Raw genomic sequence first — 16,105 nt, forward strand, 5'->3', positions numbered from 1 at the left:
ATGGATGAAGCAATGCATGTCTCTTTATTGTCCCTTAGCTATACTTCAAATCTCTCTCTCTCTCTCTCACACACACACACTCTCACACAGTCTCTCACCCCCCCCACCCTCTCTCTTTCTCACACACACACACACACACACAGAGGGAGGGAGCAGTCAAGCCTCCCCGTCTCCTATACGCTTACACACCCTCACATACCCTGCTAATCTCTCTCCCTCCCTCCCTCTCTCTCTCTCTCGCTCGCTCTCTTTCTCAACATACACACACACACACACACACTCTAGAGTCGCGGCAGCAGCGAGCAGAGGAAGCGAGGGGCGAGCGAGCCTTTCCAGCCGCGGAGAGAGCAAAAAAAAAAAAACCCACCCTCCAGACCGCGGCTCCCTCGCGCACCGCCGAGCCGTCATGCGCCGGTCACCGGGAGTCGGTGCCGTCAGGGAGGAGGAGGAGGCTGGCTAGGAGGGAAGAGAGAGGAGAGAGAGAGAGAGAGAAAGGTTTTTTTTTTTTTGCGTGGTTGAATTAAATGTCTCTCGCTCTCCATCTCCATCATGCTGTACTTCCAGCTGGTGATCATGGCCGGGACCGTCATGCTGGCGTATTACTTCGAGTACACCGACACGTTCACGGTGCACCTCCAGGGCTTCTTCTGCTACGACACCGCCTACACCAAGCCCTACCTGGGACCGGAGGACCGGAGCGCCGTCCCGCCCGTCCTGCTGTACGCCGTGGTGGCCGGGCTGCCCACGCTGCTGGTGAGTCGAAACCCCCCCCCCCCACTGACAGCTCGGCTCAGCTGCTAGATACCGCCTTCCCCCCTGCATCTGATTCCATGCATTAATACCAGCAAAACTTCTCCAAAAACCTGTTTGTGCAAATAGACTCAGTTGCTAAGATGTTGTTACTATCTGGTCAATTGTGCGATCAATTAGCCTATCAGATGTAGGAACTGACAAGATGCTATTATTTGCTTGATGTGATCAATTATTAGACCTATATCATCGAACTAGCTTCATATTCCTATTTGGTTGATGTGATGAATTTTTAGATGTAGGAACTGCCTGAGATATTAGTATTTGATCAATTTGATTAATTATTACCTCTATGTTGTTATTTGGTCAATGTGGTCAATTATTAGTCCTAGGTCACCAAACTACATATATATTATTATTTGGTCAGTATGATCAAAAAAGCGATTTGGCTGTATTTGACCCCGGAGCATAGCACAAGAAAGTGTTCCTGTACCTGAAACGCGTATTTATGATTATTATATTTCCACAGTGTGGTTAGACATCCAATAAGGACTGGCAGAATATTAGAATCTGGTCAGGGTGATCAATTATTAGACGTAGGTCACCAGCGTATCAGCTTTAAGGGAACATCTGTCCTGAATTTGGGGTTTCTTAGGCGAAGGTGTGGCATAACCTCTGCATCTAATGTCATTTGCAACCAAAACGTACCAAAACTACCTTAAATAAATCAACTGCATTTCTTCAAAGTGGACCAATGACTGATGACTGAGCAGATAATTATGATTTGGTCAATGTGGTAAATCATTAGATATATTCCCTCTAAGCAAACTGTCAGCTTCGAAGGAACATTGGTGATTTTCTGTATGGCTTCCAAGTAGATTCCTGCTGATTTTTGCTTGATCCTTCCCCTCCGTTCTCATGCTAAAAACTACCAGATCCAACTTGAACTTGGGTACAGCGAGTGCCAAACCAGGCACCCAGCCTGACGCCCACGGAGCGAACGAAGCTTGTGCGACGGCTTCACTTATGTTTCACTGTTCTTTCATTAGCTCTGCCAATTACCGGCTGATTGGGGGAATGAACTTATAAAATGCAGCCGACAGTGCGCCTTGAATGTTAAGTGCAGGGATTGTTGCTGCGGTTGCCGGACTTCAGCTGACACTGCAAGCCGAGCGGTTACACACACACTTCTCTGGCAACATTTCAGGATATAGAACTGTCTATTCACCTGTTTCAATATGCGCATATATTAGGCTATGTACAGTATGTGTGTAATTGAACACAGCCCAAGCGTCCTGGCACGTCCGACAGGCGGCGGTCTCAAAGCAGCAATATTACATTTAACCAGATTTAGCAGCATAAGTTGCTCTCTATCTCCTCTGCTGCCGCGGGAGTTGCTCTTTGATGGCGGCCTTCATTACATGGCATAGCACTTTTTGATGTAATTAAGTCGGGGATGTTCTCATTCAAGCTGCCAACGCCTGCTGCATGCGCTGTAGCAGTGTGGAGCTTCAGTGTCAGGCAGGCATAGATTTGGACAGAACAGAGCGTGAGAGATTAAAGGACAACAGGATAGAAGAGACGGCGTGTTCACCTTCATTCATGTATTCTTCAGTCAGAATAGTGTAGGACTACTACTTTTCAACTTGTAGACCGAAATGATATTTGTCTAATTCCCTTACCGACACTGGCTGTTGCATTGATCAGCTATAGTGGCCAACTGCATTAAAGGGGTAATCTGCAAGATCCTGTTTTGTATTTTTTGGTAAAATGTTGTCTCCATGTTTGCTTGCAGTGGTGTTTCTGCACTGCACTTCCCAGAGATCACCTGTCAATCAAGCGGTGTGACGTCTTAATGAAGTTTGAGTGTCTGTAGGTGGCGCTCTTTTCTTTTATCTGTTCAGCCATGGCGGCTATCACTGCTCATGCGAACTACCTAGTCCTTCTTTAGCTTATTCCAACAAACGCATCACTTCTTGTGCGCCAGAGGATTTTTCCCAGGAAAGTCCTACCAGACACCGGGTGTTCAGCACAGCAGATGTAAAAGCTTTCATGCGCTGGCTCTAGGTCACATCACTATTATGTTATATCAGTCAGCCTTAGAGTGAAGCAAGATGCACATTTATTCATATGAAAATGTTGCATTAAGGTGCTGTGAGAAGGATTTAATCCTCAGGGCATGACATCAAGTCAACCTGCTGCTGGCTCAGCGCATAATTTGATGGCACAAATAGTTTGGTTCTAAAGTTATGTCACACAGTAATAAACACCATATGTTGCTTAATCATGCATACTAAGCTCTTACTGTAATAGGAATGTATCTTGTTGCTGTATTTGCTATAGTTATTCATTCCAGGTGAGGGATTTAGTCTTTTTCAGCAACACCCTGCTCGACAGCTCAGACAGCTCCCTCATAATTACTGCTGCTAGTCAAACTTGACAGTTGAAGAACTGAGGAATATTATATTAAATTGAATTTACACAGTACAACCCCCAGTGCAAGCAAAGCAGTAGCTGCTAGATGTTGGAATTACCGGAATTACACAGTAAAATGCAGTAATGGCTTAAAATATTCAGACTTCGAGGAGAGAATCCAACACAGGCAATGCAAACAAACCCCAACACAATAAGACAAGCCTATGTGTATCTGCCTCTCTCCAATTAGACAACGAGCAGTGCCTGCACACACACACACACGATAGCATCTACCCACTCAGCACAGCTGTCACAACGTAGTACCTGATACAGAGGATAAAGAAGTCAGTTATGGATGAGAAGCTAAGCTACAACATGGACCCATTTTCTTTGCACCGCAGCTTTTCCAGCCTGTAAGTTTGCACGCCGTTTTTTTTTCTTCAAAATGGAGCGCGGCGGGCCTGTCAAGCCCGACGAGACCTCACATCCGCTTCTGCAGAAATCGAATCCAACCACCCAGCAAAGCAAAGTTACTCCCAACTACGCATCTGCGGATTTCGCCAACTTTCCCACCGACTTTACTCTCAGCACGGATCATACATTTTTTTTTTTTTCCCCAGCGTCTTTTCAAACTTTTTTTCTCGACACGATCCCCCCCCCCCCCCTTCAGTAGTCGGCGTACGAGCGTTCGCCTTCCCGAATCCGCACGCAGATGAGGGACGCGCGTGATTGGCAGCTCGAAAAATAATAGAATATTCTCTCTAGCCAATAGCGGTCCCAGCTGGGGTCAGAGGAGGAGGAGGAGGAGGTTAGCGGCGCTTCGGGGGCGCGACATGAAAGGCGCTGACACGTCCTGTAGATCGGGAAAGGGAAATCCAGCCGACTCGTTAGAAGTCGCTTGTCAGGAATCCCGGCGGAGCGCGGCGGATTAAATGTTTGCGGTTAAAAGTCGTGCCAATCAGTCTTGCGTGTAAGCGGAGTCAACTTGAACGGATGTTTTTTTTTTTTTTTTCTTCTCCAAGAGAGAATACGACACCTTTGATGTTTATCAGAGATCTGCTCGACGGCGTTTTAGGAAGTGATTTTTTTTCCCCCCCTGATGGACTCAAACAGAGAATGTGTCTCTACAGCTGTATTCACACAGGACTGATATTACCTCGGGACGGGAGAGTTGTTGGTTATTCTAATCCCGTGTGATTTGTAAAGTAAAACTTCTGGCGCCGATTACCTCCCGTACGTTGATGAAGACAGAGGTCCTCCTCATAACCTGTGTGAATTTAACTCTTGGTCATTTCAGCCATAGTTTGTTTTTTGGCCGTTTTCTTCTTCTAGATCAGTGGTTCTCAACGTGGGGTCCGGGGAGCCCCAGGGGTCCTTGAGGGAGTTCCAGGGGGTCCCCAGCAAATTGATGAATTGTTAAACTTCAGCATTTCATTTGCAAGAAGTTAGAGAATGTAGAAGAATGACTGTTTTGATCATAGTTTCACTATTATCTCTCTACCTACATTACAGATAGTCATGGAATTCTGGACAAAATCATATCTAACAGTAAAAATATTCTCAGATTTGGGTCCGAGAGACAAAATCTCATCAAAAAGGGGTCCGTGGCTCTAATGTGGACTAAACTAGGGGTCCTTGAGATGTGTGATTTCTGTCTTCTGGAGGCAGTAGTGGAGGTTTTGATACACAAAAAATGCACGTTTTGCTTTGCTAAAGTTGGAACTGACGAACTGTAAAATCTTGACCTTATTAAAGTGTATCCAGGACACTGGCGATTGCAGGATGCGTTCCATGAAATGCAGTGGTTGGGGGGGTAATTCATTAATTACATGAGTTCCCCACATAACACTGGTCCTGTGTGAATAGGACTTAGCTTGGATATTACAGGTCTAGTCAACAATTTTGATATCGCCGTGATATTTCATCCCTACCCTGATTTTGATTGACGGCCAAATCTGAGCGCTGAGAAGGGCAAGGAGTAAAACCGAGTGCAAAATCACATAACCGAGCAGCGGCACACCCACATGCTACAGCCCTCTCCGACGGAAATCCACAGGCGACCAGTAGACTTTCTGAACAAATCAGCGGGGGCCGCGCAAATGCCGAGGCGCAAAGAAAGAAAGGCATGACCCGCTCTCTGTGGAAAGACGCACCTCCGATTGCTGTAGCAGTCACACACATTGTCACGCACACTGTCACCAAAGTCAACAAGCCTTTTAGATGTAATGAAATGGTCAAAACCTGCAACTTTCTTTTGGTTTCCACATATATCTGATAAACACGAGTCAGACTTATTTCTGAATACAGATTTTTACAGGAAGATGAGTGCATGTTTTCAGGTCAAATTGTCTCTGGGCCATTGTGGTCCTGTTTAGACATACTGCATGTAATATTGCCATGGTAGCCAATGACACTAGACATTATAAACTGAACATGGTAGGGTACCAATTGGAAAATAAGCCTAGACTAAACCAACCATGGACCAACTAATGACAACATTTAAGATGAATTGTGTTGGAGACAGACGTCTTCATTTCTGGAAATTAGAATGTCATAGAGAGATAGATAGATAGATAGATAGATAACTATTTTGATCCCAGGAGGGAAATCGAATTGTCATAGCAGCCAAGATACATTAAAACAGATAAGAACACAAGAGGCTATGATGACTAAGACGAAGAGTGACTAAATGAATAAAGATATAAATACTTGACTGCTAGTGAGGTTCATAAATAAGATGCAGCAGTGTATACCATAAAAGTACATATTAATAGTGCATAATAAACGTGTATATTAAAAGATGAATGAAGTCCAAAGTAGTAGCAGCAGATATTTTTCAGGTGTGCAAAGTGCAAAATGGTTTAAAATAACAAAGGTTAGTCCACAGACAGATGGATAGACAGATAGATTTACATAAGAACAAAATTCCATAACTAAGATAAAACACTGCAGGAGATTAATTGCTACAGTGCTTGCCTTCGGTTAGTGATGTAGAAGACAGTGTGGTGCCCTTGTAGAGTATTTCAACTCCGCTCTATGAAGGAAATCAACTGACAAATATTGAACTCTGTCACAGCAGATTTGCCACCGCTGTTCTCAGTGAGGTATTTCCCTTCTGTAGTGTGTCTCTATCGCATGTACCTTGAAATGCTGGGTCCATTTGATTGTTTGGTGGTGTATTCTTTTTATTCCTGTGGCTCCGATGGAGTTTGATAGCAGAAAATAATGAATCCATCTAAAACATCAGCGGTAAACGTCAGGTTCTGGCGTCAGTCCCTCAGAATCAAAGAGCGAGGGCTTCTTTCTAGAGCCGCCATTTTGCACCAACGTTCAAAAATCATACAGGGAGAAATCCAACTGTAGAAGAGGAGAGAGACCAATTTCTCCACCCACAGGAGCAGGAGAGAGACCAGAATGCAATGCAGCATCAAGACAATGTTGAGTTTTGAATAAGACACACTCAACCCGACATTCTGGGAAATCTAGGAAGTCACTTGCTGAAGCAGAAGGAGACGAGGCAGGTTGAAGCAAAGTGGGTACACCAAAACTTCATCACAAAATAACTCCCGGAATACAACTGAACATCAGAGATCGATGATATACAACAGTGCATAAAAGAGTATCTGAGGGTGGGATTTTCCTTTTTAAATGGAGATGTACCAGCAGATAGCTGTCAGTCTGGCTGTAACACGCTGACTCCTTATCGACGAAAACACCAGAGATAAGCACAACAGTTCTCGCTGCGAAGCACAAAGGAACAGCAATGTATGACTGTGTGCAATTGCTCTACAGTGCAATTAAAGACACTGAACTAACCGAACTGGCACAGTGTACTTTACAGCATAATGAGGTTTAGTTTGCTGAATTGATCTTAAAGTGTTTGAGATGAATATTTGTTGAGTAAATAGGCACATTCATACAGCATGTAATACTCCTTGTGCTGAAAAACGACGCACTGTTACTGCTGATAATAATATCGCTCACTTGATTACAGGGAAGGTGGCATGAAATATCTCTGATTTATTTACTGCCAATGGATTATGTGTACTTAATGGGATTTCTAGTGTATCCACACGAGGAGCTCATCGCAGCGTATGCGATAGTAGAAACCAATAGTGGAAAGAATGAGTGTAAGACCCGCAGACTGAAGAGGCACAGGGTCGGCCTCATGAAAAAAAAAAAAAGAATATGAAAGAGATGAGATCTGTGTCCCTCAGCACAGCTAGGGTTTGTTGCTCTTCTGTGCCGTGCCTTGCAACTGGCACAATTGTGTCAAATGCCTTGATGAATTTTACCATTTCATCAGAGATTTCAAAACAGAGGTCTCCATAGGATGGTAACATGAATATTGCAACCTGGGAAATATGGAAAACGATCATTTCCTAAGAGTAGCTGTAGATTATAGAACATATTATAGAAGATTTCTTCAGTAATGATCGTTTCTCAAGCGTGGCTGTAGATTATAGAACATATTATAGATTGTCTCAGCAGTGGTTGCCAAATGAGAATACAACAACTGTAGCCTAGGGGCCAAGAAAATGCAATTTGAATATCATCATAAACAACATTGTTAGGGGAATCAATTCTGTAATGCAATGGCAAGTCTAAGCCTTACTGCGTTACTCCTTTAATTCTACGATCAGATTCCAGTATTTTATACACGTCATTTAGTGCAGTGGTTCTCAACGTGGGGTCCGGGGACCACCAGGGGTCCTTGAGGGGGTTCCAGGGGGTCCCCATGCAAAATTGATGAATTGTTAAACTTCAATATTATTTCATTTACAAGAAGTTAACACAATTGGAGAATGTAGAAGAATGACTGTTTTGGTCATAATTTTACTGTTATCTCTCTACCTACAATACAGTTAGTCATGGAATTCTGGACAAAATCATATCTGACAAGAAAGGTATACTCAGATTTGTGTCCAAGAGACAAAATCAAAACAAATGGGGGTCCGTGGCTCTAATGTGTGCTAAATTAGGGGTCCTTGATATGAAAAAGGTTGAGAATCACTGATTTAGTGTCTAGCAGTGACATGACTTAGACCACCAATCCCGGAGACTGAAGCCAAACTCTGTGGCTGATCTAACATGGCACATTTGAAATAAAAAAAAAATATCATAATTTAGGAATATTAGGCATTCTTGTTATGACCTCCCATCTGCCCGGAGGTACAGTTTGTGGTCAAGTCCCCGACCCCTCAGTTTCAGACGACATTATTAATGTATGACCTCGCGTATGCAAATCCCCCCTCCCCCCCCCATATCTCTGATTGCCACTGTAATTAGCATTCCAGTCCACACATTGGCTTTAGGGGCTTCTGAAATATTACTGCATGATGCTGCACTTAAAAAAGTCATGAGAGGAAGAGTGGGAGGGAGGGAGAGGAAGGCAGAACGAGAGAGAGAGAGAGAGAGAGCGAGAGCGAGACAGAGAGTAAGAGAGCCGGCGGCTTAGCTGCGAGCCAAGAGAGACGCGCAACACTCTAACCTCCGCAGGATAATAACTCAGTAAAGGATTATCGTGCTCATTTGCAACAGTCCAGTGAACCTCTCTGAAGAATCCAGGCATGGATCTCAATATGGAGCGGCAGATAGTGGGGAAAATGGTAATTCACTTTGCCTCACATGACAGGTCGGGGCGCTTCGGTCCGTGAAACATGGACGACATGACTTTTTTTGAGGCAAGCGTCCAATGCTGCAGCAGAGTTTGGAAGCGGCACCACTGACAAATCAGTGTGGAGAGCACAGTGGGTTTTGAGGACCATAAACATAAGGCCACATAGGGCATTTTTTGGAACTATCGGACTCTATCTAGGCGGAGCTCCTGGACGAGATGATAAAGCTCTCGGTGCTCCGTTCTATCCAGGAGGATGTCATGTACCCACATCCTCTGCTCATCCTCTTCTTTAAAGAGTAACTAAACTCCAAACCCAAATCTTTGGTGAAGCCTGACGCCTAATGGTGAAAAGTAGGGTACTGCACTGCTCATCTGTTATTGGCTGGTCTTTGTGCCAGGTGATGTCACCACCTGTTGTACTCTATGGAAGGTGACATCACCTGGCACAAACACCAGCCAATAGCAGACGGCCAGTGCAGTACCCTACTTTTCACCATTAGGTGTCAGGCTTCACTAAAGATTTGGGTGGGGTTTAGTTACTTTTTAAAGACCCAATATGTAACTTTTCTGCATTAAAATGTCTAAAAACGACTAGACCTATGTTATATATTTTGTTGAGTTGCGTACTTACATTATCACAAATGTTTCCAACAATTTTCAAACCTAGAGAAACCCGTAATTTTAATCAAGGTAACGGTCCGTTTCATTTGGTCGCCTGTCAATGGCGTCAAATCCCCTTTACAAGATGATGATCATCTTGTGCGCATGTAAATTGTTGTCAAATTTACGTGGCATCGCAACAAGAACGATGTACCACTCCTTCTCCCATTTGACTTCAATGCTCTCTCTGTTACCAGCGACATTCACAGACCAAAAAAAAAAAAGCCTCCGATCTGATCGCAGAGGACAAAAGGAGAGCAGGAGTATTTCATTTTCACCCACTGCCGCTTGAAACCTCTGGCCTGAGCGGTCCAAAGGCTGTGATACATCTTCTTCTGAGCAGGCTTCTGAAAGAACTGTCACAGCTATTTGCAAAATTAACCATCAGCCTTGTCCACAGATGTCGTCCATTTATCACCGCCTTTGGACTGCTGAGGCCGGAGGTTTGATTCATGCCTCCGCAGCTGAAAACGACACACTCCGCTCTCCCTCTGTCCTCTCGCTCCCTTTGGATCGGCGTGGCTGAAAGGCCTCGTCTATTGTTCGCTGACAGACACTGCCTCGGCATCCCTTTCAAACCTGTTGCCGCCGCAAGCCCAATTAACTTGTAGATGGAGACATATCGAGACATAGCCCTTTATTGTCAAAACCTTGAGGTGGAAAGGAGGCATGCACACTGACCAAGGAAAGCCTTGCCCAAATATTGGTCCAATGTCAATGCCTTTTTGTTCCCGTTGGCTGCACTCTGCCTCGCCGCGCTGATGAAGACAGACGAGCGGCTTGACATCGACGACTATGAAGTCAAATGAGCGCGAGAGGGAGGAAGAAAGGCGACGAACGGGAGAGAGAGAGAGAGAGAGAGAGAGAGAGAGAGTAACAGAAATTGAACGAGAGAAAGAGAGAGGAGCGAAAGAGCTCGGCCCTTACCGGAAGAATAGTTGAGTAAATAAGCAGCACCAGTCATCCTGGCACTGTCATCTTGACTTAGCCGGCAGGGAACTGCTCTGCACCGAGGGAGACGGAGAGAGAGAGGGAGAGACAGAGAGGGCAGGAAGGTAGTTAAGGGACTAAACAAGCAGCACATTGTCACTGTGGCCCTGTCAGTTTGTATTATTGCCGATGAGAAAGTGGGACAAATGGCCTGTGGCTGTTACAGTGTTGCTAAGGCTTTTGGGAAATCAGCCGGCCCTTTGGCCAGTTCTTGCCATTCTCAATGATATAAGTTGCAATAAGTTGCCGCTTGTAAAATAACAGTGCATGACCAACACTAGTATGCTATAATAGTGCAAGTGCTATAATAATGATAAACTGTATTTATATAGCAGCTATCTAAAAGCAGAGTTTGCACAGTGCTTAACGAGAAGGCAGAAAAACAGGAATAGTAAAATACACGAGAGAAAATAGCTTGAAAGAAGAATATATAAATATGTAAAATGAATGGGAAAAAGGAATACTGACCTATACATTAATTTTAGTTAAATTCTAACTGTACACCAAAATAAAATGCTTGTAACGGTCACCAGAAATCACCCTACCACACTCTGGCAGAGTGGAAAGTCACAACCTGGGAGTACGCTGTTGCAACATAATGCTCGTAATGTCCTGTTATTACAGGGACACAACACAAACAAGGCGGTAGTAAATATGTTGTCTCCCAGAAATGGTGCAGTCCCCCTCTGGGCCAATCAGTAACAAATATGTCACCTTTGTTTGACCTATAATTGTAGCGCCTCCCCTCGGGCCAAACGGTGTAATTTTGAAAAATCGGTGCGATGCATCATAGCATAAACAAAGGAACGAACCGATGCAGACTGATCCATACCCCCCCCCGCCCCGCCCCGCCCCGCCCCTCTCTCTCTCTCTCTCTCTCCCTCTCTCTCTCTCTCCCATAAAAGTGTCGAGAAGTGAATGGGCCGCTGAGCCGAGCAGCTGGCTGGACGCTAGCGGGCCATCAGTGTTGCTTGGCGAGCGGTGTCACACCACCTCGTCATGGCAACGCGGCTTCGTCACGGCGGTGCCAGGACACATTCGGTTGCCACGCCGAACATTCATCGGTCGCTGCCGAGCGCCAGCAACCCTTTTGTGTGTGTGTGTGCGTGTGTGTGCGCGCGCCATCAACCTCCATCTGCTTCGGAGCATGGCCTATTACTGTATGTCATCCAGTATCTCGGTGTGCGAGGGTTCTGCCCGGCCAGTGAGGTCTAGTGCAGTGATTCTCAACCGTCTTCATATCAAGGACCCTTACTTTAGTCCACATTAGAGCCACGGACCCCCATTTGAGATGAGATTTTGTATCTCGTACCTAAATCGGAGAATATTTGTATTGCTACATATGACTTTGTCCAGAATACCAAGACTCTCTGTACTGTAGAGAGGTAACAGAGAAACTATGATCAAAACAGTCATTCTTCTACATTCTCTAACTGAGTTAACTTCTTATAAATGAAATAATGCTGAAGTTTAACAATTCATCAATTTTTCTGGGGACCCCCTGGAACTCCCTCATGGACCCCTGGTGGTCCTCCGACCCCATGTTTGAGAACCACTGGTCTAGTGTGTTTGCCCTCTCATGGTGTTCAAAAGAAAGAGACCTAGAAAGATCAGGTTCAGGTGTAATTGCGTATCTACGGTCTTGTTTATACCTGGCATTAGCATGCATCTCATGTCCACACTGTCTAGTTATGGATTATAATTTTACCTGCCAGTAACGAGCATCTCCACCGAGGTCAAATTGCTCTTTCTCTTGCAGAGCGCAGCTTGCTGTGCACATCACTTCCACTCCAAATCTATACTTCCATTAGAAAGATGCCAAGTGTTGGGGAAATCGCATTATTTTATGCACTTACTTTTCAAAACGCAGGATGAAGTTGTCATCGTCAACTGAGGAAACAGCTGAGGAGAAGGCAGTTTTGTACAGCGGCTGTCATTACTATAAAGTTTGTCAGACTGAATTGTCAGCAGACACTTGATTTCGCTCGTTTCCCGCGCATGAGTATGCCGACTATTCATTTTGATGAGTTCCCATTCAAAACTCCTTGCTAGTTTTAAAGCTGTTCTAGGCAAGATTTTTATGTAAGAATACACCCGTCTTATCGGCTTAAATCACAAAGCGGGGCTGCAACAGAGAAGAGCCTCTCATCATCAGCATCAATTGCAATGTCGTAGATTCACCCTATTTGCCCAAATGAAATTATGGTTTTGGGTATGGTCAGTGGCGGGAAATCTTCTCCACACAGGGAATGATGAATCGAAACAAGTGAAAAGAGTGAGACACAAGCTGTCTCCTCAACAGCAGTGAGTCTCTGTCCAGAGAAAGCTGGACCCACCAACGTTAGATCTTTTTCCTCTCTGGTCTCTTTGGTATCTTTTGGTATGAAGCAGCACAGACCGGCCGGGTTGGTAAATGTCACATGTAACATTTGTGACATGTCCAAATGTGACAACATGAGTGTGCTGTGTGTTTTTTACTGACATCACCTTACAGGTTTTCTAGCTTTGATGCCCTTAAAAAGACTGAGGGACAGTCAGAATCAATCACCGTTTGTCGTGAGTCTAGACTGAGGAACGGTCAGTTTCAATCACCTTTAGTCGCAAGTCTAGACTGAGGGGCAGTCAGAGGTTCTCGAGCCTAGGTACTCAATTCTGGTCCTCGAGGCTCGAGGGAGGAACAAAAACCTGCAGGACCGGAATTGAGTACTTTGGCTCTAGAGGATTTCGGGCTCATGTCCAATAGGGAACTAAGAGGGAACGAGTGTAGCTAGGGGCCTAGTCATGACTGAGCCATAATTTATAACCAGAGATGGTAAAATCTGGGGTTATATATCTCTTCATTTGGCACCAGTTGAAATCCTAGCTGCTGTTTTCTGAACAAGCTGGAAACATGAGAGACTTTTGACTGAAGGATGAATAGAAGGAGCTGCAGTGGTTTTAACACCGGAAGGGCCAAGCCGCCATCAACTGACTGGTGAATTTCAATTGACACTTTGTTGGCCCTCTTAGACTCTCCATTGACCTTTCTAGTTAAACCAGCTGAGATAAAACAATATGAAACACCTAGGATACATGTTAACGCTAATTGTACAAGGGATCAGAGTGTCTTCCACTCAGTAACTTCCGAAAGCAAAAATGTATGCCCATCTGGCCGAGAGCTTCACCCACTGGAGGGCGTTGCTCTTGAACGGAGATTGCTCAATTGCCAAAAAGAGTTCTACTGTGAGTGTTTTCATTGTAGTGAAAGTTTTACATATTTAACCATGACCAAAACCATACCCTGACCTTAACCAAATTGTTTTAGTTGTCTAACTTTAAAGGAATAGTTCACCCAAAAATGAAAATTCTGCCATCATCTACTCACCCACATGCCAAATGAAACACAGGTGAAATTTGTTAGTCCATATAACACACAGGGAGGTTTCCAGCACAACTTGGTAGCAGCCTTCTCCAAAACAACTGAAGTCAATGGGGACCTGTTCTTTAGAGTTCCAAAACAAAAACAGCCAAACAATCACACTGTGAATAGAAAGACCTATACACCATTATTTGTTGCAAATCAATCAGCTGTAGTTAAGATTTGCACTAAATGATGGTGTAAATATACTGTAGGTCTTTTTGGAACTCTGAAGAACTGGTCCCCACTGACTTCAGTTGTTTTGGAGAAGGCTGCTATGGAGTTGTGCTGGAAACCTCCCTGTGTGTTATATGGACAAACTTCACCTGTGTTTCAACTGGCATGAGGGGGAGGAGATGATGACAGAATTTTCATTTTTGGGTGAACTATTCCTTTAACCAAAGTTTTAGTTGCTTAAACCTAACCAAAGTTGTTTACTTCCCTAAACTTAACCGTTAGCTAGATGAAAAGGCGAAAATGGCATGTCCAGTTTGTGCTGTTGTCACATAATCGAATTTGCGGTGGAGGAACAAAGTGTCGACATCATTTGTGAACACAACATGCACGCGTTTCAGAGTTTGTGCTCATTTCACCAGATTTGATGAGACTGCGTCGATCAGTATGGGCGGGTTGTGTCCGGCCAACTAGCTCTACTATTAGCCTGTTTGCTTTCTCATGGAGTCTGACTTTTATGGATTTGTTGCCAGGCTACCAAGCAGAACATAAATCCATTCATTTACCATTAGCAGAGGAGAGAATGGTGGAGCCGGAGGAGCAGAAAGCCATAAATAGAGTGTAATAATGTCACTGGAAGCAGTTAGATACAAGCCCCATCGCCATTCAGACAAGACTGCAACCTCAATGGAATCTTTTTATGTGCTCTACCTGTAGTTCCTCTTTCTTTCTTTCTTTCTTTCAGCCCTTCCCTCATCCCTCCTTTATGTTCCTTTTGAAAAGTCTCTAACCTGGCATAATAGGGTCGGTGACAGCAGTGGGGGACGACTGTCTCAAAGAAGGGAGAAGCAAAAGCCGTATTTGAGTTGTCACAAGAGTGGCATTTGACATTTTCCTTTTCCTTGTAGGATGTCCTCTACTGGCCGCAGACATCTAAAAAGGGAAATGCGGGAAAAAGGAATAGACTACAATACAAAAACATTCAATACAAATAGTAGTAATGTAATCCACTGGAGTACTCAAACTTTGTTGGCCTTTTTTGTTGTCATTGTTGTTCCTTTCTGCAGACTGAGAGTGTGTCACTCTACAGTTTGCCATCAATTCTCTCAGGCCCCAAAATCCTAATTCCAAAAGTCCATATAATATTTAATTAAAGTACTCATTCTTATTTGCAGACATGAACTGTGTTACTGTAGTCTACAAGCAGTATCAATCTTTGTTCCAAGTATTTGTAATTTGTCATTACTATTTTTAGTAACTGCAATGGACCATTGCTTTGCTATTAGATTACTGTAATCAAGTGCACATGTAATCTGTTAGTCTCCAACCCTGTAAATGAGGTTAAATCCTACCAGAGGAACAGGGTAGATGTATCATTACTGACTGGAACCAGACTTTGTGTTGCTGTGGAGTTCTGCTGCATTCAGCAGCCACAAACACTTTAACACCAGCAGCCTCTAGAGACTCTGTTCCTCACCCATCCTTCAGCCAGAGTTATACGACATAGATCATAAACCGATGATGCCGTAAAGGGAGGGAGAGAGCACTTTGGTGATGGGGTGTTGACTCTTGGAGAGAAGAGCTACATGAGTTTGATCTCAATCTCTGGGTTTTTTCCTTCCAATTAACTGCTCGGTGGTTCATCTTTTACTGCAATATGGCCTGCGAATGAAATCCACATTTCTTCTTTGCTTTGACCTTCTGAATGCAGCCCAGTAAAGTGTAATGTTTGCTCCTGAAGGCAATCTTAAATGGTCTTCAACCCCCATTTCTGTACAAAACCCACCAAACTGGTCATGCTACCCCGTAAGCCTCTTTAAAACCCTGGGAAAAGTGTCTATCTATAGCAGAAGGCTCTCTGTGTACTGAGACCCATTAAGATGTAATCAGCAGAGCAATGGAGGCTATCAGTGCCCTAAATATGATAGACTATGTGTCATTATGCAGTGTGTTTTGAGTGTCTGAAATGGATGCTTAACAATAATCTGTGCCTAATCCCCCCTTTCACACATCACTCTTGACCCCCTTCTATTGATTGCTCTTGTGAGGAAACCTAAATACAGAATCATCTGCAAAAATTAGGATTTTTTGGTTTTAAA

The 16,105-nt window shown here is 44.2% G+C and overlaps 1 protein-coding gene across 1 annotated transcript in view; it reads left to right on the forward strand.

Annotated features, from left to right (window-relative positions):
• The first annotated feature begins 525 nt into the window (after window positions 1-525).
• The window catches only part of LOC139642382 (phospholipid phosphatase-related protein type 5-like), a 71,624-nt gene continuing 56,044 nt past the window's right edge, over window positions 526-16,105 (forward strand). The window contains exon 1 of the mRNA XM_071517197.1: window positions 526-753. Coding sequence (XP_071373298.1) covers window positions 550-753 — 204 coding nt within the window. The 5' untranslated portion in view covers window positions 526-549. The remainder of the gene's footprint in view (window positions 754-16,105) is intronic.

Source organism: Centroberyx affinis, unplaced genomic scaffold (assembly GCF_046629955.1).
Source record: "Centroberyx affinis isolate AG114_WGS23_722 - 3 ecotype Tasmania unplaced genomic scaffold, CSIRO-AGI_Caff_v1 ptg000472l_1, whole genome shotgun sequence".
NCBI lineage: Eukaryota > Metazoa > Chordata > Actinopteri > Beryciformes > Berycidae > Centroberyx > Centroberyx affinis.